The 23,014-nt window shown below is 55.6% G+C and overlaps 1 protein-coding gene across 2 annotated transcripts; it reads left to right on the top strand.

The window, feature by feature from the left end:
• Positions 1–22,366, top strand: PLEKHO2 (pleckstrin homology domain containing O2). 2 transcript variants are annotated; one of them, XM_061430990.1, is made up of 6 exons: positions 2–138; positions 6,020–6,169; positions 11,030–11,146; positions 15,666–15,770; positions 17,276–17,374; positions 19,344–22,366. In XM_061430990.1, exons 1-6 carry the CDS (start codon positions 127–129, stop codon positions 20,358–20,360), a joined length of 1,500 nt encoding a protein of 499 aa, XP_061286974.1. In that variant the 5' UTR covers positions 2–126; the 3' UTR covers positions 20,361–22,366. The 2 variants fall into 2 exon arrangements, with proteins under 2 accessions (XP_061286975.1, XP_061286974.1); XM_061430991.1 differs by lacking the exon at positions 15,666–15,770 and having other exon boundaries at positions 1–138.
• The last annotated feature ends 648 nt before the right edge of the window (positions 22,367–23,014 follow it).

The raw sequence follows: 23,014 nt of genomic DNA, 5'->3' as shown, positions 1-23,014 counted from the left end.
GGCAGCCAGCGGGACAGAACGCGCAGAGCCGCCGCCCGGCCGGCGGTTGATGGAGGTATCGGAGACCGCGCGGCGCCGGGAGTGAGCGGCCGAGCGGTCGAGCAGCCGGACCTCAGCGGACTCGTCATGGAAGAGGAGGTGAGGGCCGGGCCAGTCGAGGGGCCTGGGCTGGGGTCTTTGAGACTCTTGCGGCGGTTGGGGAGCCTGGCTCAGGCCCTTGTTCCAGCCAGCCCCTCTCCTGCGGCGGGTCTCCGGACACCCCCACCCACCCTGTCCACGCCAATCCCCCAGGCAGAGCCTAGGCCCAATGAGATGAGGCGGGAGCGGGAGTAAGGGATCGCAGACCCATTCTCCTTCATTATTTCTGTCTTCTCCCACCAACTATGATCATGGTGGTGCTGGTTGTTCCCACTGGACAGATGGAGAGACTGAGGCTCCGGTGAGTTTGATGACTTGCTGAAAGTAGCCTGAGTCGCTGGGCTCGAGCCCTTGTTATCACTGACTCCCTGTGCTCCACGTCGGATCCTAAAAGGGCACAGTGTGTGTGTGTGTGTGTGTGTGTGTGTGTGTGTGTGTGTGTGTGTTGTGGGTCTGTGGGTCCTGGAGTCCTTGTCTCAAGGAATCTTGAGGCTGTGACTCTGTCTGGTGGCTGGAGGACTGGAGAAGTTGTGTTTTCTCCCCTAAATCCCTGTAGGTCCTTTATCCCTGGTGGGTCCAGCTTCTTCCCTGATTAGGTGTCAGGCCCTGATCAAGGCTGATCCCTGCCCCTGCCATCCTCACATCCCTGGAGGGCTGATTCCCTGGAGGAGCTGGTCAGCTGGACCAGCAGTGGCCCTTGAGCCTCCCTCATTCCAACCTCAGGACCTTCATGGTCTGGAGTGTGGTCAAGCACTCTGTGACCCCCACCCTTTACTTGCAAACTCAGTTCTCTCAGTAGCCCCCTCTTCCAGGCACACTGCCAGCACTTAATGTGTGACTGTGGAATGAATAAACTAGGGAGGGGCCTGCTGAGACTAGAGGATTTTGCTTCTGGTCCCCCAAGGGGGTCTCAGCTTCTGCCCCTCCCAAACGGAGGGGAGGGGCTGTGTCTTTGCCTGGATAGGTGGGGAGGAAAAATGAAACCTTCGCTCTTGGGGCAACCCTGGCCAGCTGGGGACCAGACTGCCTGTGTCCCCATCCGTGCTCATCTCCCTGCTTCCTGGGAACACTGTCCAGGAGCAGCTGCGGTATCTGTCCGAGTTCCCTCAGGCCAGGCCCTGCACTTCTGTGGGATGGTAGATAAGTCACTTCCCCTCTAAGCCTGCATTTCCTCTTCTATAAAATATTGGGCCTGGTCTCCTCCCCCGGTCTTGATTGTAGCCCCTTCTCTCAGAGTGGGTGGAAATAGGGGGCACAGTCAGGCCACTATGATTTGCTGTGGTTTCTTGCTGACAGGGGTGGGGCTCCCTTACCCTTGCTGTGAGGCCTGGGCTTCTTCCTCTCCTCTTCTCCCAGAGGATGTGGGACAGGACTACTCGATCTCCGAGCTGCTCTGGCCACCGCACCCCCCTCAATTAAGGGAAGTTCTCCTGGGGCCTCCTCGTCCAATGGCTTGTCTGGTGGTCAACCCAGCCCTCTACTCCTCTGGTCTTGAGTCTCTAACGTTGCCATTTACTAACTCCCAGATGCCAAAAGCTCCCTGCATACCTAGGGTATGGGCTTTGCCCACCACCTCCCCACATGACCAGGGGTTCCCTGTTCTCTACCCCTCCTTTGGCATCCCTCTTTTCCTCCCATTTCTTCTCCCCACCACTTCCTCTTTTTTCTCCAGGCCTCAGAACCCATCCTCCTTTCTCTTAAACACTGCTCAGATTGTAGTCACCTTCTCTGCCCCATGACCCCAGGCTGGCCTCCTCACCTCACTCCCAAATGGCTCCTTTAGTTCTACCCCTAGCTTTGAACTTCCTCCCCAGGCACACTGGTGCCAAGGCCCCTCAGTTACCTCCTCCATATAATAGGATGGTAGTTTCATCAGGTTGAGGTTTGGTGCGGAAGTGCGGGTCCACTGGGTGTCTGTCCATCTGTGTTCTCAGGGCCATAGTTTCCCCATCTGTAAAATGAAGGAGGTGGGCAGTCCAGAAATGTGATGGTTTATGTGCAAAAGCTTTGAAAGCTGCAGTGATCAGTATGAGGTTACTGTTGCAACTGGACTCAGGCTTTCCTGTCTCCGCCCTGGGGTTCTGCCCCCTCCTCTCAGCCATGCCTTTCCCTGGCTTGGCCTCCAGTGGCACCAGGCTGCTCCTTTGCCCTTACCCATCTAGAGAGTGGCAGGGCAGTGGCCTGTCCCAGTACAGGTTTTGGGACCTTGAGCTAATCTTCGACTCTTTCTGGCCTGCAACTTCTCATCCTGTAGTGAAGGGGTTGAAAATGTAGGGTCTTTGATGCCCTTCTCTGGGCCAAGATATGTGTCTCCTTTCTCACAATCCTGCCAAAACCCTTCCTTCTGCAAGGGCTTCCCAAACTAATGCCAAGCCCTTGCCGTACCAGAGAGCCAAGACTGGGTACCCGTCTGGGTAGGTGCTGGAGCCCTCCCAACGGACTGGGATCCTCTCAAGCAGAGGGTGCCCACCCAGCCCCCAGACTGGGGGTTTCCCTTGTGCGGGGTCTGTGTTGTGCCCATCGGACTGGAAGTTCCCCACGCAGAGCCTGTGCTTCCTCTCTCTGATTGCCCCATCACAGGGCTCTGACATGGTGGGTTCTTAACAGAGTTTGGTCAGAGCATCATGGGGTTTAGACCAGTTCAAGAGCAAAGGTCATTATCCCACGCTTTCTGTGATGTGAGGTGCCAGCAAGTTCTTTTCTGCTGGTCTGTCTCTCCCTGGCATGGTTCCTTTCTGTGCACAGGGCTGGGCTGACCTGATGTCTTTTCCTTTCTTTGACCTTTCTTTGACCTTTCTTCTTTCAAATGACCCAGAGACCCTCCCCTTTCAGGCAAAGCAGAGCCAGGCTGGTGCCCAGGGGTGCCTCAGAAGCTGCTCACGGTGGGCACGGGGAGGGGCTTGAGTGAGGATGCGGGGGAGAAGAGAGGGCGAAATAGGAAGAAGAGTGGTCAGCTGGTCAATGAGAGAGGAGGCCAAGAAACTGGGGTGAGCAGGACAAAATCTCCCCTCTGAGCCCTACCAAGGGGAAGGGCCACTTATTAAAACTTACTGGGACATAGATAGCCAGCCTCCTCGTGGGAGAGTGTCTGAGGGGCAGGAGAGGGACTGGGTGAAGGGTAGCGGGACTCTGACCTCCAGCCAGGCCTGTATGCTGGTATCTGCTGTGACTGATTCCTGGCCAGGAGACCCACCTACGGGCTTGGGTTTGTACCACCTCCAGTCCCTCAGTTGTCACCCCCATCCCCGAGTGCCTTGTCTCAGCCCCATGCTGATATCCACATCCCTGAAGGCTCTGGACTTGCTTCTGGCTCATACAATCATGGCAGTCACTGGACGCTGCTCCGCTACTTGCAAAGAGGATGCATCAGGACACAAGCTTCCAGCCTTGCCCCCGGAGCTTCCAGCTGGCAGGAAGTTTTCACATCTCGGGCTGTCGGTGAGGCAGGCAGGAGAGGTCACAAGTAGAGGGGCTGTGAGATCCCATGGGGTCGTGGGTGGGCCCCTGGAAACAGGAGGCAAGTTTGGAGCTCAGAGGTGGGAGATCTGGGCTGCTGTTGTGTAAGAGAAGCCTAAGTCTGCAGGCAGGGTGGGGGTGGGGGGGTGGCCAGCTGCTGTAGTTGCTAATGGAGGGGTGTGACATGTCAAATGTGGGGGTGGGACTTCCCTTGTCCCACTTCTTCCCCTCCAGCCCTGGGCCTAGGCCAGCTTGCAGGGGTCCCTGAGTGGAGAAGGCCTCAATGGGTCACACAGCCCATAGGGCTGAACACAAGTGATGAGGATGGGGCTTTGGGTGCATAGTAGGATGCTAGAGCCCCCCTTCTTGTCAAAGGGCCCCGAAGTCCTTTCTCCTAATAAGGGTGGCTCATAACTAGCCTGTCAGCAAGCCTCTCACTTCCTCATCCTCCATCCGGGAACACCATTTGGGACTATTCCACTTCTCCATTTCTCTTGCCATCTATAAGTTAGAGAGAGATCTTTAGGGGGCACCTCATATTCCTGGAGCTCCTGGGGGCATTGAGGCCCAGCAGCTGAGCCCAGATAGGTCTTGTCTTGAATTCTGAACCAGGCAGGGACAGGGTCCCTGAGAGGCAGAGGGAAAGGCAATGACAACAGTAACAGTGACAGCTGCCATTGACTAAGTTTAGGGGTCCTAGGCATTGCTTTATATGTTGTATCTTTTTATTTAGCAACAAACATTTATTGAGCACCTACTGTGTACCAGACACTGTCTAGCCACTGGGGATACAACAGTAAACAAAACAAAAATCCCCAGCCTCACAGAGTTACAGTCCTTGCAACTTTTGTAAATATCAGCATGTCACCAATGAAGAAACTGAGGCTCAGAGAGATCATGTGACTTGCCTCTGGTCTGTGTGGCTTGGGCTTCAAAGCTCAGACTCCTAACCAGCGGAGTGTGCAGTGCAGTGGGGGAGGGGGCCACAGTAAGGACCAGACTGGGGGTTCCCTGCTGTGATGGAGCTCAGGGAGGCCATGCCCTGCCCCACTCCTGACAGCTCACTGCTCTTCTCTCTGGACTTGTCCTTCTAAAAGCATTGGTGGCCACAGGGTATCTCTGGGGAGAGATGTGCTCCTTTTAACTGGAGCCCCCCTTTTTAAGCTTTATGTAAATTATAAAGTAGTCAAAATTAGTCAGTGCTGATTTCCTTCTAGCATCCTGTAGATTCTGACATGCTCTTAGCCCCTTCTCCTCCACCCTCCCCTTCACACTCAGCACTGTGGGTACCAGTCATTGAAGCAAAGTGGTTAGCAAACTGGGTGTATTTTTATTTTCATTTCACAGGTTTTCTCAAGCACCCATTAGGTGTAAAGAAACAGTACTGGGTGCAGAGTACTAAATGTGAATTTGGCCCCACCTGGTAGGCATATACCTGGCACCCAGCTACCTAGGTGGCTAACCAAGAGGCACGAGATGTCAGTGACTGGCCTGAAGGCTCCAGGGTGGCTGCTATGTCCTCGAGAAGGGTTTGAGTTTACCTCCTGTACCTGCCTCTGGTTGAAGGCAGCCCTCGTCAAGTGGGGTGGCTGCGCTAAAGTCCTGACCTGGGGCATGGGTGAGGGCAGTGGAACCTTCTGCTTTGGGGCCGGACGCAGGGGCTGCCGAGAGGGCTCTCTGGAAAGGCAGGAGTGAGGAGGAAGATTAGCATTCTGTCTGCCTGCCTCCTCCCATCCTTCTGATCCTGCTTGGACATCCTTTTTTCTGAGAGGCCTATGCCACCCTGACCTGACCCAGGTCCCCCACCATCCTGTCTTACTCCCTCCTCTTCACTTAACTCTCACTGATAGCTTCATAGCATTTCACACTTGTTCGTGTGTTTATCTCTGGTGTTTATTTGTTCAGCTCCTCCTTCCCTGCATTGCCAGTTCTGAAAGGGCAGAGATGTGTTATTTTTATTCTTCCCTGCCTACTCCAGCATCCTTGACATTGTGGGTGCTCAGTACCACGTGTGTTGACGTGGTTGAATGAATACACGGGGAGCAGAATAGTGGAGGGGAATGCGAGGTCAGAGGCCCAGTGTGAATTCTGATTTTGTCCTTCCAGTGGTTTGACTCTGGTAAGTCACGTCCCCTGTCGGAGCTTCAGTCTGCAGTGATATGTGGATGAGGATGCTACCATCTAGGAGGGTAGTTGCATGGGTTAAATTAGGCAGTTTGTGTAAAACATAATACAGTGACTCAATATACGGTGCCTGTGGTTATTATTGTGGCTGCTGTTATTTCCATCTCTGATACTGGATTGAGAGTAACTGCCTCAGGGATTGGGGGGGAAATTCACGTAAGGTGATATCCAGCAGAGGGATACATCTCCGTGTGGCCTCCGGGCAGCAGCCCTCATGGTGTGTCCGAATGCTCTGTTATAGGGTGTGAAGGAGGGGGGCCAGAAGCCTCGGAGTGCGCAGACGGCGGACAAGGCTGGCTGGATCAAGAAGAGCAGCGGGGGCTTCCTAGGGCTCTGGAAGGACCGCTACCTGCTCCTCTGCCAGGCCCAGTTGCTGGTCTACGAGAATGAGGTAAGGACCGGCCTGCTCTTGAGTCTGAGTGTTCTGCGTTGGGGAGCCAAGTGAGGGCAGCCCAGGCCAGAAAGGGATCCTGGCCCGTTGTTTCACTTTGGACGTGCTGTGCAACCTTGGGCAAGTGCCTGGTTTTTTCTGGGCCTGTGCAGTGCAAAGGCAGTACCTCTGGATGTAAGTGTAGGGCTCCCAGATGAGGGCTCTTTGAGGTGTATGTGGGTAGGGATGCGTGCATCTCCTCAGCTGGCTACCTACTCTGCAGCTTGCTGTCCCGGGGCTAGGTTCCACTTACGTGAAGTTTCCAGAAAACTGAAGCTTGCTCGACTCAGTAATGAGAGTAGAAATAATACTTACTTCTCATTCTTGTTTGGCAATCTTGCCTACCCCTTTTGGACTATGGGCTTCCCTGGTAGCTCAGATGGTAAAGCGTCTGCCTGCAATGTGGAAGACCCGAGTTCAGTCCCTGGGTTGGGAAGATCCCCTGGAAAAGGAAATGGCAACCCACCCCAGTACTCTTGCCTGGAAAATTCCATGGACGGAGGAGCGTGGTGGGCTACAGTCCATGGGGTTGCAAAGAGTCGGACACGACTGAGCAACTTCACAGCAACTTCTTGGACGATGCTCACGACAGTCCCTGAAGAGCAGCCGTCATGTCACATGCTACAGAGGAGGATCCTGAGGCCCAGGGTGGCCAGATCCTGTGCATCTCAGTAAAAGAAGGTCAGATCTAGACCCAAAGTCAGGGAGCTCTCCATCCAGTTATGCCAGCAAGTAAACTCTAAAACTTGTTTTTTATGGAAGTCCTCTAAAACAGGGGTGCCCCAACGTTGAGGTCAAGGACCGGTACCTCTGTTGGATCAGCGGCAGCATTAGATTAGAAATAAAGTGCACAGTAAACGAAACGTGCTTGAATCACCCCAAAACCATCCTCCTACCGCTGCTCCACGGAAAAGTGATCTTCCACAAAATAGTTTCCTGGTGACCAAAAGTTTGGGGACCGCTGCTCTAAAATATGTTGGATATTCTTGTCTGCCTGCTTCAGCAGAAGGTGCTGGCCTAAACAGTCTTCCTTAGTGACTCAGTCACTGGTGAGCCAGCTGTTCCTACTGCCGGACTGTACTTTTCAGCTTTTCTTTCTCCTTTAACATCAACCTTCCGGTTGCCTCTTTTGCTGTCCTTGTGCCTCTCACAGTCCCCGCATCTTTCCACTTCAGACTCGTGCCCCTTTTCATTTTGGAAGGCTTGGAATTTAGACAACCCAGCATGTGGAAGTTGTGTGTTGAGTCAGTGTTGATTAAGTTCTGGGTGAAGACCTGGGGCGAAAAGGTGGTCTTTACTTGGGAATGCTCTTTGTGTTTTGGGGTTGAGGCTCTAAGAGGGCTGTTGCTGTGTGCCTCTGACGAATGGGTATGTGGGGAAGAACTGGGCTGGGGGCAGGGGAATGGGGATCCTGCCTGTTCCCCATCAGCGCCTGTTGGTGTGCCTCAGGCTGACCTGGTCAATTTGTCCTTGTCCCAGGCCAAGAGAGAGCTAGGCATTTAAAGGAGCTGCCTTTGAGATGCACCTCACCTTTCCTGGCTGAGTCCCCAGGCTTGTGGAGCTGGGGTGTCAGAGAAACAGCCAGAGAAGGCCAAGGGGGTGAATTATGCAGACAGTCCCCAGATGTTCTGCACTGCCACCAAATCAGGATATGCTGTAGTGGCTGCAGGGGGCTATTTTTATAAGTAAAGAGGGCTGTCACAGCCTCCTCCAGTTCCAGCTACCATAAGAATTGATGACAGGCCCCCAGCTGTCAGCTCGTCAGGTGCTGCCAGCCTTGTCCTGGGCCACCTCTCTACATCTGGGTGCGTCTGGGAAGCAGGAAGGATTTCACATCCCCTAAACATGAAAAGTCTAAATCACGCTTTAAAAAAAAAAAAACACTATTAAAAACCTCAAGGCAGTTTCAAGAACTTAGTACTCAGGGGTGGGGGAGCTTGGCACAGGAGAGGGAATTGAGAAATGTTCAATTCCCCTTTCTGATGTAAGGAACTAGGCGAGTGCGAATGACTCTTGGCTGTTTCTTTGCTGTCAGTGAGGCTGACATTCCAAAAGTGTTGTCCCCGCCCAGTGCCTGCTGGATTATCCGATTTTTCTGAGCTGCAGAAGGGCCAGATGATTCAGCGATTCAGGTTGAGAGGAGACCCAGGTCAGGCAGTGGTGGGGAACTGGGTGGTGGAGATGGACTGACCTTTTGTTTCCAGACAGAGGAGGGTGTGTTTGGCCCAGTTATCTTCCCAGTGTGGGGAGGCCTGTGCACATGGGGTAGGTAGGTGAGGATCTCTCTATGGGATCGGAGGGAAGAAACCTGGAGTCTTGCTCAGAGTCAGGCATTCAGTTTAGCAAACTTTTCCTCTGGAGCGCTGCTCCTTATAGGACACTGGCAGGGGAACAGAAAGGAGACACAGGCAACAGAGGTGGAGAGCGGTGGCTCCAGGGAGTTAGGACGTCCTTCCCCATGACAGCGTGTCCCTAGCGCCTAGTAAGATGCCTGCAGATGGGGAATGTCAGAGGAGAGAGAGCACTGGGGCTCAGGCTTGTGTGGGAGAGCAGGGCAGCTTCCTGGAGCAGGTGGATTTTACCAGCCTTTTGTTGAGTGTGGACACTTGCAGTGGATTGAAGACTAAGGATTGGAAAGAGGTGCATGGAGGCAGGAATGGGAAAAGATACTTGTTTGAATCTAGATGGGAGAGACAGGTCACCCTGGCTACCTATTGCCCTTTCCCTGAGGGGCTGAAGAGAGAGTAGGTCAGTGGTTACAAACCTTAGCTGTACAGTCATCTGCTTTGGAAAATACTAATGTCTGGGCTCTGTCCTCCAGGGATCCTAATGTAATTGGTCTGGGATGTTGCCTGGGCATGGGGATTTTTAAAGCTACCAGGTACCACCAAGGTTGAGAATCTCTGGTGTAGGGCAGAGGTTTGCAAGCTTTTGCAAATATCAGAATCACCTGGAGGGCTTGTTAAAACTCAGATTGCTGGCACATTCCCCCAAGATTATGATTCAATAGGGTGGGGGCTTGAGGATGAGCATTTCTGACAAGTCCCCAGGTGATGCGACTGCTGCTGGCCCAGGTACCACACCTGGAGGACCACTAGTGCAGAGCAACCTGCTGCTAGGGCCACTGTCCAGCCTCTGGCTCTGGCTGGAAGGAGTGTGGCGTGCTAAACGGGCTCTGGCTTGGAAGTCAGAGGATGTGTGTTTCCATTTGGCACTGCTCCTATGTTTGGGTCTATGTGTGGTAGGTTGCTCAGTCAGGTCCGACTCTTTTGTGATCCTATGGATTGTCACCTGCCAGGCTCCTCAGTCCATGGGATTTTCCTGGCAAGAATACTGGAGTGGGTGCCATGTCCTCTTCCAGAGGATTTTCCTGACCCAAGGTCAAACCCCTATTTCCTGTGTCTCCTGCATTGCAGGTGGATTCTTTACTGCTGAGCCACTGAGGAAGCCCATATTTGGGTCTGTGCCCTAGGGCAGTTCCCTTTGCCTTCAGGTCTCATTCTTTTTTTCTATGCTGCTGCTGCTGCTGCTAAGTCACTTCAGTCGTGTCAGACTCTGTGCGACCCCATAGACGGCAGCCCACCAGGCTCCCCGTCCCTGGGATTCTCCAGGCAAGAACACTGGAGTGGGTCTTTTTCTCTATAAAATGAGGCAAATCCTGGGATTCTAGGATTTCAGGGTGCTTGAGGGACTCTGGAAAATCAGGGAAGCAAAAGGGCTTGCTAAGTGTCAGGGTTTCTTCGTAGGTGAGAATTATCATGGAGGGAAATTGGGGTATTTCCTCTGCAAAGAATCGAGTCAACTGCCTCCCTCCCAGATATTCCACCCAAAACTGCAGAGCCCTGAAGTGGTCCCTGGTTGGATGCTCTTGCTGGCTCTGCATGGTGTCAACAGCAAGAGTTGACTTCACTTGCCAGCCAGTCTCCCAGGGCATGCAACTACTTCCCTGGAGTCTCCAGGGGGAGAGTGTGACACACTGAGGAAGCTGTCTCAGCCTAGTCTTCCCCAGAATAGGAAGCAGCTGACCACCACTGAGGGAGGAGCATGTCCCAGGCCACTTGCTGGAGAGGCCCCTGGCGGGTGGAGCCCAGGAGGAGAATACACTCAAGAGCCAGGGCTGGCGTGAGGGAAGGTGGCCCGGGCAGTGTCCAGAGGTGGCCAAGAAGAGACTGGTCACTGTCCGGCCACCAGCCCTACTAGTGATGAATCCTCATGGTGACAGGCTCGGGATGCTCTTGAAGGAGCTCTTGCCCTGTCTGTTGTGCTGGCCACGGAGAGTGGCCTCTCACCCCAGGTGAAGGGTCAGAAGAGGAAGATGCCCAGTGGGGAAGTCAACTCCGGATCACTGTGGTGAAGTCAGGTCTTATAGCCCCAAACAGCTTCTCTCTGTGGCTCTACCTGGAAAGCCTTTTTTTCCTTTCAACTTGCTCCTCCTTCCAGGCCACCTCTTGCACTGATCTCTGCCTGGCTTCTGGGCCTGCACGGACTCCCAGGCACACTTGCCTAAGCCCTTCCAGCTTCCCCCATTTCCTCCTTTGGCCTTAGGCGTATCTGAATCAATCCTGCTACCTACCTTTGTGCTGAGAGCCCATTTCTTATATGGATGGAGAGCTTTGAGGACATCCCTCCAACCAGTGTGGACTGAACATCGTCTACTTGCCGGGTCTGAATGCCACCTCTTGGTGGTTGATTGGCAGCCCGAGGGCCCCCTCTGACCAAGCAATGCCCTCATTGAGTGGGATCAGGCTCTGGGGTGGGCCTGGGTGTTTGAGGGTCTAGGGGCATCTGGCGCTTACTGTGTTCCCTCTGTCTCCCTCCCAGGATGAGCAGAAGTGTGTGGAGACAGTGGAGCTGGGCAGCTATGAGAAGTGCCAGGACCTTCGTGCCCTCCTCAAGCGGAAGCATCGCTTTATCCTGCTGCGGTCCCCGGGGAACAAGGTAGGGCTGAGCCCGCTGCTGGCTGACCTCCCTCCAGGCCAGGGTCTGCTGGGGAAGGTCACCCTGGAAGGTTCTTGAAACAGTCTGGGCCCCAGGATGCAAGCCTGATGGGTCTCTGTTCAGTGTGGCGGAGGCTCAGACCCAGGTTCTGCTGTGGTGGGACCTTTGGTTTGTTTTTGTCTTGGATCCCCCCAGCCCCTGGTTGATAGGAGGTGCATTTAGGGCTCTGCCGAGAGCTCCACTACCGTCTCCCCTTCTAGGCCCTGGGGGCTGTAGTTGAAAAGTAGTCTTTGAGAGGTGGGCCCTTGGCATTCTCCCACCGCCTGGACACAGGAGACCAGGGGCTGAGGCAGGAAGGGTAGGGATGAGGTCTTCACCCCACCAGACCTTGGCACCCTGCCAGAGTCGGGCAACCACACCCTTCCTTCATCCCAGGCCTTCCTGGGTGGGCCACCCCTCCTACCTTCCATCCTAGCTTCAATGTTCAGACCCACAGCTCCAGCCTTCTTCCTTTTGCGTTGTCCTTTCTTGGCTAAAACTGGAGGAAGTCTCTTGCCTGAGAGGTTCATTCCCTGGGACAGGCTATGTACATGGACAGAGTTCGCTGTTTGCACCCCTCATCTCTGGCAGGGAGTCTGGGTGGGTGTTGCCATGTGGCAGAATTTCACAGATGTCAGGAGGGAGATCAGCTTGGAGGCTGGTGTGCACAGTGCTGCTCACCAGCTTGCGCCCATCTGCAGCTGGGCCGTGCCTCACCCCAGCTTCTGCTCGTCATGTGGAGCCTCGCAGAGAGGGGCTGAGTCACAGAAGCTGGGTGCTGGGGAGCGGGCCTGGTCTGGGCTTGCCCCAGGCCATTCTGATTCTTTCATAGCTTTAAGGGCCAGGAGCCCAGTCCTCTATGGTCCCCGGGGGGAGACCATGATGGCTTGACTCAATAACCTTCTGTCCCACTCAGTGGTAGGTGGGAGCAAGGAAGCATGGAGCTCTGATCCCAGGGATGGGGTTGTGCCAAGGTCAGGGGCAGGTTTCACTTGACTTCTGCTGCTTAGGGTTCCATGAGGAAGATGGGGAGAGCAGCCATATTTTGGTCTTTCAGGCCCTAGAACCCCTACCCTGTTCTGGAGGCGCACTTTCCCTCTGAGTGGTGCTGTATTTGTGTGTGTGTGTGTGTGTGTGTGTTTGGGAGATGTGTAGAGTGCGCTGTGTGGGAAGGTTGGCCTGTGTGCCTGAGGCCCGTGTGTGCACCTCTGTGTGCAGGAGAGTGCTCGCCTGGCCCAGGGGTTGTCTGCGTCTGTGTGTCCCTTGGTGAGCGCCTGTGGATGTAGGCAGAGGGGTCTTGCATCTCTGTCCTCTGCCAGTGCCGTTCTGTGGACCGCCTCGTTTCTCTGAGAACCAGCTGATGGTGGGCTAGGTGGTTCAGGCCTCACTCAGGGTGGGACATCACCTTCCGAGTAAGCGGCCTGTTTATGCAGCTGTGTTCTCAGCTGCTTCTGCCAACACCCTCCCTTTCATCCCCCAGTGAAGCCAGGAGTTCAGGTTGGCTCTGGGTGACTCTAGGAACAGGACAGTGAGTTGGGGAGTTGGGGCTGTGGCGTGATTGGTGGGGGCTACTGGGTAGTGGGAACACAGCCCACCCTTGTTTCAGCTCAAGGGACCCCGACCCTTGGTACCCCAGGAGCTCACACAGAGAGTGGGGGCTCTCCAGAGATCAGATGGTGGACTGCACAGAGCACCGCTCCCCCGCTCCCAGCTCCCCCGCTCCCAGCTCCCCCGCACCCTCACCCTCCTCTCCTATCGCCTTGGGTGTTCCCATCCTCAGTGAGGCCACAGGCTGGCCAGGAGGTCACATGACCCCGGCTGTCTGGTCCTGAGGCCGCCTTTTTTCCCCTCTAATCAAATAAACAAAGACTCCAGTGTCTTGCATGCCCCTCTCCCTCCTGCCTCCCCGTCCCCACACCCCTGCCATGAGGTCACAGGCAGACGCTGCCAGGAAGCAGGGTGGCCTCTGCTGGGCCTTGCTGCCCCACTGGTTTCAGCCAGCTTGGCCCTTTCCTCTTTCCTGCCTCCTCTCTCCCCCTCCCACTTCTTTCCTCTCTGCCATTTTGTCCTCCCCCCTTTCCCAGCCAAGTGGGCCTTCTCTGTGTCCAGTCCTGTTAGCTTCTGAACTCCTGGCGGTGAACTCCTGGCGGGGCCTGTGCCCTGGGGCTTCTTGGGAAGGCTTGGGGAGGGACCATCTGTACAGCCTGTGGCTCTTCAGGATGTGGGGTGGGGGTGGGGCAAGAGGAGCAACTTCTTGGTCTTCTGTCCCTATTCTGATCACCCTTCTATCTGTCTCTATTCTGATGCCTAGCTCATTCAGGCAGGATTACTGGGTTCTTTAGGGTGGGGCTAGGTCCTGTATAACTTCGTATTCCTTCTCCTTGGGAACCCCTGGGCTGGCACACTCCCCCCAGCCTGCTTAGGTGGGCTGGCCAATGGAAAAGAGTTACAGTTTGGGTTGGGTGCAGTGGTTGGATTTTTTGTCCCATTGAGGCCCCAGTTAGTAAAGAGACCCTTGCAGTTCTCATTGCAGGTTAGTGGGACTAGAACTCTGATGTTGACTCCTCGGCCAGTGCTCATTCTCTGCCCCACTCTTGCTGCATCTTTTTCTGAGTTCAAGTGTATGCTTCTCAAGCTGTCTGGGATGCTAAGTCCTGCACCAGGCAGGGGCCCCACCCCACTGACTCGGGTTGCAAGCAGGGACAGTAGCTGGGCTGTTGGGCTGCCTGGGGCCCCCGTACTCGCAAACCCCATCAAAGGGTTGAGCGGGCCCTTTCAGAGCTCAGATGCAGTGCTGTCCCTTCCTGAGCCCTGAGCAGCCCTGATGGCTGGGCTGAGGCAGTTGCCAAGGTGCCCTGGGGTTTCTGACTTAGCTGCCGATCTCCTGCCAGGATCGAATTTACCCTGGTCATGCAAATGAGCATTTGGCTGTGCCTGGCGTGGGGAGGTGGGTGGGACCAGGGCCCTGTATGAGGAGAACTCAGAGGCAGCCAGGAGGAAGTTATATAACGAGGATGCTGAGGGGGCCAGGCGGGCCGGGTGTTACATAACCAGGAGAACGGCAGGAGGGAAGGCACGATCCAATACCCGGGCCGGGATGGGCAGCTGGTGACCTGCCCGACAAAGAACTAGGGCATCTCGAGGTCAGAGAGTTGGGAGAGGCCCCAAAACGGGAACCAAGGGCCAGCTCATTCATTGATGAGCTGTTCATTCAGTAACTACTTACTGAGTACCCACTATGTGCCAGGCCCTGGCTTTGTTATTATTTAGTCGCTAAGTCTTGCCCATCTCTTGTGTGACCCCATGGACTGTAGTGAACCAGGCTTCTCTGTCCATGGGATTTCCCAGTGAGTTGCCATTTCCCCCTCCAGGGGATCCTCCAGACCCAGGGATCGAACCCGCATTACCTGCACTGGCAGGCGGATTCTTTACCACTGAGTCAGCAGGGTGTTCAGTTCCCTCAGCATTGGCTTGTAGCAGGCAGTGGCATCCCTTTTTCCAGAGAAGGAAATTAGGACTGTTTTGTGCAGGAGAGAAATGGTGACAGTTCCTATGACTGAGCACCCTGTCTGTGCCCACTTCCACGTTTAACGCTTTGCTACATCATTGATCTTCACAGCTCCCTGAAGTGCAGGGTCAGCCAGCTGTGAGTGCTGGTCTGTCTGGCTCAGGGGCCCTACTGCTGTGTCCGCCACGGAAGGCAGCTCCTCATTCTGAGTGGCTTCACTCCTTCCACTGTTTCCTGTCTGACCTTGGGGGCTGGCCAGGAGGGGCCTCTCTGAGCTGCCTCTGATTCTAATGTAGGAGCTTGGAGCTCCTGCCTGAGGTGGGAAGGGACCTGTGGCGTGGGGTTCAGTGAGAGGGGATGTGAGGCTGAGCCATGGGGTTACTTCAGGCCGCCTTGGCCAAGTCCCATCTCTCTGATGAGCCTTATCTGTATGATGAGGGGGCTGAAATGGGCCCCCTAAGACTCTTTCTCTCTTTCAGTTCCTGATTCAAGGCCAGAACGGAGACCCTGGGACTCTTCACTTGGCCAGGACTGGGTGTGGGGCCCTGGGCAGCTGTCGGCGGCCCTTGTTCTGGTGGGCCTTCTCTGATGGCCGCCCCTCACGCCTGTCGCCTGTGCCGTTGTACTCAGTCTGGCAGACGTAGACTGGGCCTATATTCCTACTTCACAGCGAAATCTCAGAGGTCAGGCTGCAGTCTGGGGGAGTCACAGAGGGTGAGAACAGGTCTGGGCAAGGCTGATTTGAATCCAAATCCCTGGCGGCTGTATACATGGAGAGGCCCCTTCTCTGATGGGTCTGTTTCCTCCCTTGCTCTGGAGCCCCCGTGTGAGACCTGATATGGGGATGATTTTGATTTGCTCCTGACCAGCTGTGGGAATGTAGACTTCAGGCTGTGGTGGGAAGTTTCCCTAAGACCCCAAGTGTGAACCCTTATAAATGTCTGCCATCCTTCACACCCATGCCTGTTGCAGGTCAGTGACATCAAATTCCAGGCACCCAGTGGGGAGGAGAAGGAATCCTGGATCAAAGCCCTCAACGAAGGAATCAATCGAGGCAAGAACAAGGCTTTCGATGAGGTGCGATGCAGTCCTCTGGACTGCTCTGGGGCTCTTTTCCCTCCACGTGTGATCTCAGAGTGGACCCTGCCCCCCACCCCAGACAAGCCCTTGATTATGTCACTGCTACAAACACTGGGGCACCTGCTGTTGTTCCCTCATTTAATCCTCACAACACACTTCAAAGTAAATGTCTGTGTTCCCATATTACAGATGAGGAAACTGAGGTGTAAGGAAATTTAAGTATGTATTTTTAAATTAAAACATGGGTAGAATTTGACTGGTTGCAACCATGCTTCCTTTCCAACCCAGATCCAGCCATAACAGCAGGTGGGCCCAGGGCAGAGAGGTCTGGGGTGAGCTGAGAGCCTGACAACTCACTCTTCAGTTGGGCTGTGAAGTCCGAGCTTGGCTGTCTCTAGGCCAGGCCCTCCTTACCTGTCTGCAGTGGCCATCCAGCCTCCTGTCCGAAGTGGTGATGCCAGCAGGGCCGTGATCAGACTCTTGGCAGGAAGGGTATCCCACAGGGCCAGATCTCCTAGGGAGGGTTTATCTTTGACATTATGGATTCATAGATATTTGGGCTAAAATGGACCTGGGGGCCACCTAGAGTGACCCCTTGGATTGCAGAAGACTGAGGTTGATGGGGAACGAATTCTCCCAGGCAAGTTCCGTCTTAACACCGAGGTTCCCTTACTGGCAGCCATGGCTCCCAGGTCACGTCTTATGTGACTGTCATATTCAGCCCTTCACTAGTTTGGTAAAGTGTCCCCGTTTCATGGGAGAGGATGTTGGAGGCCACAGGAGCATGGCCTTAGCTGACAGCCTTGATGGAGCAGGACCAGCTGCTCCACTGCAAAGACCCCCAGGTGGGCCTGAGTCTCACCTCAGGGGAGAAGAGTCTTAGAACACCCCCCATCACAGGGACCAGCTGCACTGGGATTCAGTCTGGATTTCCCACATGCCTCTCACTGTGGCTTCCTGGCTACTCCTTGCCCACATTCCTCACCCTCAGAGAGGGTGCCCTCCAGGCTTCCCGACCCAGGGGGAGCAGAGTCGCTGGTCTTTCTTGAGCTTTCTTTCAGGATCCTCAGGGGTCCTGGGAGAGTGATTGGGGCCAAGGAAGGCCTTTTCTGGAAGCCGGGAACTAGGGGATCATGGGCTGTCTCCTCCGCATTCCCCCCAGCTAGGCACAAAAACAGCCACAGGGCTGCTTATATATTTGCGGTGGACTGAGAAGTGAGGGCTGATAGCCTGCGTTTGGGCAGCAAGACTGGGGCACAGAGGGCAGCTGCAGAAGAGGGAGAGCCTTAGGTTGCAGAGAGACGACAAAGGCTGTGTAGAGACAGGGTTAGAAAAGCAGAGACCTGGATGCAGGGAGAGGCCTCAGAGAGACAGTGTGGGGCACTTGACCCTGTCAAGCAAGGAGGAGGTGCAGACCCCACCTCTGGGTCAGATCATCACCTGGGCATTTCTTCCCCTTCCCAAGGCTGGGTGGGGACTGACAACGGTTTCCTCGTTCCCAGGTCAAGGTGGATAAGAGCTGTGTCCTGGAGCATGTGACACGGGACCGCGTACGTAGGGACCAGCGGCGCCGGCCCCCTACGAGAGTCCACCTGAAGGAGGTAAGGCCTTGCCCCCAGCTTGCAAGGGTTGGGGGTCAGTTGAGCCTGGACCCAGCTGCTTAGGGGGCAGCGGGCTCAGGGGCTACCTTGTTCCTAAGCACTCTTAGCATCAGGCTGAGCTGACCCTTGAAGCACAGGAAGGGTTTCAGTGGGGAGACTTGGAGTGAGGGAGGTCCTGGGTGTAAGGAATGGTGTGAGTTTGAGGCCCCAGCAGAGGAGTTTAAGGTGTGCTCCGTCCCTTTGACTGGGAGATGGTGTGGGAAGGCGGGGTGGGGGAGGAAATTGTGGAGGTCTTTGGGGCAGGATGGATGGAAGGGTGTGTTCCAGATGTCAGTTGGAGGCCCTGGGTAGTATGGGTTGGGTTGATGCAGGGAAAGGCAGGGGCCAGGAAATAGAGGCAGAGGTAGGGCCTCCAGGTCCAGGAGGGGTGTAAAGGGAGGGGCCAGTGGAGAGACACTGGGCAGCAAGAGCCACTTGGGCTTGTGACTGAATTCAGGGCTCAGGGAGGCAGAGTGGACATGGATGGTTGTCAGAGTGCCCACATGCCAGGAGACCCGGGCATGGGAGGGGGAAGGACACAAGGAGGCCCTGGACACAAGGAATTGGGGAGAAGTTATGGTCAGGGGAGGGAGAAGGGAGGAGTCCTTCCTCAGACCTTGGAGGACAGGAAAGAACCTCAGCAAATGTTACCTTTGAGGAATGAGGGGCCCAGGGAGCCAAGAAAGAGGAAGCCTGAGAGGGGTGCATCCAGAGAGAAGGGCCCTGGACCATGGGTCATCAGCCAGGTTGGCAGCCACAAGTCATGGGGCAGGACTGGCGAAAAGGCAGATGGTGATGATTCTGGCACAGTTTCTCAGAGAAGGAGTCGGCTTTGGGCTGTCATGGCGCCCAGAGCTGGGGGTGCTGGTGCGATGGAGACCGTGGTGGGGAAGGAGGGAGACAGAAGGGGGTCTAGGTCATTGGATGGTTTGCTTTTGAGATGAGACAGCCTGTTCATGTCTGTCCGCTGAGGGAAAACATCCTGCAGAGGGAGTGACTGAAGCAGCCAGAGAGGAAAGGCATGTCTGAGGGAGGAAGCCTGGGAGCTATGGAGAGGGCCAGCCTTGGAGAGGGGGACCCTCTGAGAAGAATTTAGGGAGGGACTCGTGTCCCGTGACTGAGGACACGTATAGGCCGGGTCACCCTTTGCGTGTGAAAGGGAGTGAAGACCGTGAGGGGCCTCCTGCCCAGTCCCACTCCAGGCCCTCTGAGTTGTCCCCATGACCTTGGGGCTGCTGGGTGTCCCTGTGGGCCCCTGGGGCCAGGTGGGGACAGCTGCCTGTTGGGTGCAGCTGTTCTCTGGCGGTCAGCTGTGGTCTCGGGCTGCCCATGTCTGGGGCCACGTGTGATGACATGAGGAGAATGGGCACTGGCTGCTGAGCAGCTGGGCAGGGGAAGGCTGGAGAGCGCTGGCCCAGAGGGCTGGCAGGCCGGACAGAAGTCTCCACAGCGAGTGAGCGCAGGGTGATGCAGGAGACTTGTGTGTGAGATCTGATCCTGTCGCCTGCTGGGTGGGTGGTTGCCGAGAAGGGACCATCCCAAGGCCTACAGCCAACTAGGGGGGCTGAAATAGGGCTGGAAACCATGTTCCCTGCCACCCAGGCCAGCACAGTTGCCTTTCAAAAGAGCAGCCTGTTACACAAGCTGGAAGAAGCCAGGCTGAGGCCCGAGAGGACACCTTGGTTCTGGCTTCCTGGCCTGTGATTCCAAAATCAGGAATTTTATGGAGGTGAGAGAGATGAGAGGATTCATCAGAGAATCACTTTAGCTACTCATCAGGTAGCTTTGGAAGCCAGAGCAAAGGGCATGGACGGCGTGGGAGGCCAGGGGCATGGGAAGCCTGGATGAGAGGACTTGAGTACTCTTGTAGGTGGGCACAGCTGACCCAGTGGCCGGTCATGCAAGTTGATGCCATGTCCTGCCCTTGCAGGTAGCCAATGCCGCATCTGATGGGCTTTCACGTCTGGACCTCGATGTTCCGGACAGCGGGCCACCAGTGTTAGCCCCTAGTAACGATGTTGATGCAGCCCAGCCGCGGGAGACACCTCGGCCACCCATGCCTCCTGCCAAGCCTTCCCCAGCACCTGAGACCAGCAGTGCTGGCGACAGAATGGAGACCCCTGTGGGGCAGAGCGCCCCTGCCCCTGTCCCAGCAAGCTCTGAGGCCCACCCTGAAAGCCGAGAAGACTCGGAGACTCCAGTGGTGGAGGACAGTGACTCTGAGCAGCCCCCCAACAGGATCCTGCCTGACAAGCTGAAGGTGAGCTGGGAGAACCCCAGCCCTGAGGAGGCCCCTGACTCTGAGAGTGCAGAACCGCCCCAGGTGCCGGGTGCTGAGACTTCTGAGGCTGGGCCCAGGGAGGGTGGGAAGCCCCCTACCCCCCCACCCAAGATCTTATCGGAGAAACTGAAAGCGTCCATGAGTGGCATGGAGGCTTCTGGGCCAGCTCAGAGTCCTGGGGCCTCTGAGGCGTCTGCTCCAGGCCCAGCAGAGGTCTCAGTGAATGGTGTGGATGACAGTCCTGAGCCCCTCCAGTCATCCCAGGCTGCAGGCCCCCCAGGAACTCCCCCAAAGGCTGCAACGACATCCACCGCCCTGCCCCCCTGGGACCCGCAACCTCAGCTCCATCCCCGCTGCTCCTCCCTGGGGGACCTGCTGGGGGAAGGCCCCCGACGTCGGAGGCAGCCTGGGGAGCAGCTGCATAGGGCTCAGCTGGAGGTGAAGGTGGCCTCGGAAAAGACAGAGAAACTGTTGAACAAGGTGCTGGGCGGTGAGTCCGCCTCCGTGAACGCCGAGACGTTGCTCAGCCAGGCTGTGGAGCAGCTGAGACAGGCCACCCAGGTCCTTCAGGAGATCAGGGATCTGGAAGAGATGAACCAGGAAGCACCTGGGCTCCGGGAGAAGAGGAGGGAGCTGGTGACCCTCTACAGGAGAAGCGTACCCTAGGGCCTGCCGGGCCAGGGACATTCCCTGCTGGCCGGCTTAGTCCCTCAGAGCCCAGCCCTGCCGAGAAATGTGCTGCTTCAGGCTGTAGAAGGGCCATCAGGCATGTCGGGGTTTGGCCAGGACCTGCAGAGACTCCTGGGATCCTTTCCTCCCTGCCCTGGCCAGAGGTGCCAGGTAGCGCCCAGGGCTACTGTCTGGCTGGGCCTCCGGTTCTAGGCTTGGGCTGGGAGCACACACTCGGGATGTCTGTGCTTGTGTGGTTGTTCCGAACAGCCCCAGGGCCTTGGCACAGTGCTCGGGGTTTCCGGGGGCGGCATCATCTCTACTTCCCGCCCTCAACAGTTTACATTCCTGACTTCTGAATAGAGCACAGCTGAGCCCCCCTGCAGCCTCCATGGCCAGATGTTCCCAGGCAGAGCCTCATGGCAGAGGCAGCTTCAAGCCATAACTGACCCGCCCTACCCACCTCTTCCCAGAAGTGGCTGGGGCCTTGGGTCTAGACCAGAGGTTCGGCCTTCAGTTGACCGTGACCTGGATCCCAGCTGGGGCCTCTGAAGGCAGGTGGGAGGCATCTGTGTGAGAAAGCCATTAGCTATGTGGCCCTTCGCTGGGCCCGTTTCCTATTCTGCAGGCCTTCCCCTCTGGTGAGCCGGGCTTGGTGGATTCCAGGCTGGAGGAGGAACTCGAAGGGTCTCGTAGTCTCGTCCCTGCCCCTGGACCAGCTTGGGTCCAGCCTTGCACATTCCTGTTCAGGTGAACCTGATGTCAGCATCAGAAAATCCTGTATGTAATTCATTACAAATCAACATTCAGGAGTGAAGCTGCCCCAACGTCTGTGCTTCCCAGATGGGATTTATATCTGGGTCTCCTTGGTTCCTTCTCAACCCAGATGGGTCCAGTATCTCAGTTATTTCTTTGAATGCTGACCGCAGCTGTTGGGCCTGAAATCACTTTTCTCTCCCCTTTCCCCTCCTCCCGTGGCTCCGGCTCCACATGGACTGCTCCTCCTGAACTTCCTTGTGGAAGGAGCTTTATCTCCTGTCCCTTTCCTGGTCCGTTCTGTCCCTACCCTTTCCCTGCAATATCATCTCTGGCTCCAGAGCACATCCGATCTCTGTCCTGCTGCAGCGGCTGGACTGAGGGCAGGGTTTGTAAGGTGCGGAGGCTCTGAGGGCCACAGCCACTCCCTGGGGCCTGTGGGAGTAGGAGCAGCTTCTGACAGGCCTGCTCAGGGGTTTCTGCAAGTGCACTTTTGTTTACTGAAAGAGAGGGAAGCTCACAGCTGCGTGCTTTGGCCTTCCTGCCCATCGCCCCACCCCCAGCCACTAGTCATGCCCACTGAGGCCTGCAGGTGCAGGTCCCTTCCTTCTTTACTCTGCTTCTGTTTGGCTCTTGAGGGTAGTGGCAGGTATCAGGAGGGGCACGTGTCCACTCTGCGGCCTGACTGGGCAGGCGTGTGGGCGAGCAGCAATGTCATGACTCGTGAGCCCCCATTGGCCTCCCTGAACCACACTCCTTAAACAGATTAGGCTCCCAGACCTAGCCTGTATGAGGTTTCCTCATACATCAGATTAGATCAAGGTCCACCCGTCTCTCCATATGTCTCCAGTATGAGAGCAAGAATGTCACCAGGGGCCCACCTTCACGTAGCCCCTGCAGTCTTCTTTGGGGAACAGCCTTCCCTCACCAGCCACCTGGGCTGGGTGAGGCATTCACCAAATCACCTCCTTCCTGGGACTAGAGCTGCAGTTTCCTGCTCTGATAAGTGACCAGGCTGAGCAAGCAGCTCTGGGGTCACCTCAGTGGCTTGATGCCATTGGTTCCTATGAGGTGCCTGTGCCTTGGCAGCCTGGACCCATGGGGGACGCCAGCTTCCAGGGGAGGGGAGGAGGGTCTGGAATATGCAGGGGCTGCCTGGCTGGCCTCCCGGAGGAGGATGGCATTCCATGTCTTCTGCTTATGAAGCACCTTTCTTGAAGTTTGGCAATAAATCCCTTTTTATGGAACTTCTCTGCCACAAGCCTGTTTGTTGATGTGGAGACCAGCTCCAGGGCCTCATGGAAGCAGAGGATAGTTGGTGGTTGATGAGGGCATCACCAGTCCTCCAAACTCTGTTCCAGGGCCCCCTTCTCACAGGCCAGGCCGGGGGGGCTCACCTTCTCACAGTGCTCCGTCTTCGCTAAACTTGGTCTGGCCTTCCAGTCTCACCCCTTCCACCCAACGTGTTTCTACAGCCTGAGGGCTAAGTATCAGAGGGAACAGTACTTTTCAGTTTTTAAAAACTTTATTGGAAACAATTTCAAACACAGAAACCTTGCAAGAGTAAGTACAGTTACAAAGAACACTTATATACTCAGGTTGACCTGTTGGCTTATCTCTTGAGTGCCTTTTTTCTGTTATAGACATACAGTTCTCTTTTGGAGACTTTGGAGAATTAGTTATCATGGCTCCTTTCCTCTAAATACTTCAGTATGTATTTCCTAAAAATAAGCATCTTCTATTATTAATCATAGTACAGTTAGGAACTTCAGGAAATTTAACATGGATGGAATACTGTTCATATTCTGGTTTTATCATTAGACCCATTAATAACCTTTAATCATATGTTACCTCCAGGGTAGGGTTGAATATTGCATACATGTCCCTTTAAGTCC

The sequence above is a fragment of the Bos javanicus genome, chromosome 10 (genome assembly GCF_032452875.1).
Source record: "Bos javanicus breed banteng chromosome 10, ARS-OSU_banteng_1.0, whole genome shotgun sequence".
In the NCBI taxonomy this organism is placed as follows: Eukaryota; Metazoa; Chordata; class Mammalia; order Artiodactyla; family Bovidae; genus Bos; species Bos javanicus.
This window is presented reverse-complemented; position numbering and strand designations above follow the sequence as displayed.

Excerpts from the sequence above, each read along its gene's own strand:
- PLEKHO2 (XM_061430990.1), top strand. Across the intron at positions 6,170-11,029 it reads TGCTGGTCTACGAGAATGAG|GATGAGCAGAAGTGTGTGGA; the intron begins GTAAGGACCGGC and ends TCTCCCTCCCAG. Across the intron at positions 15,771-17,275 it reads AGAACAAGGCTTTCGATGAG|GTCAAGGTGGATAAGAGCTG; the intron begins GTGCGATGCAGT and ends CCTCGTTCCCAG.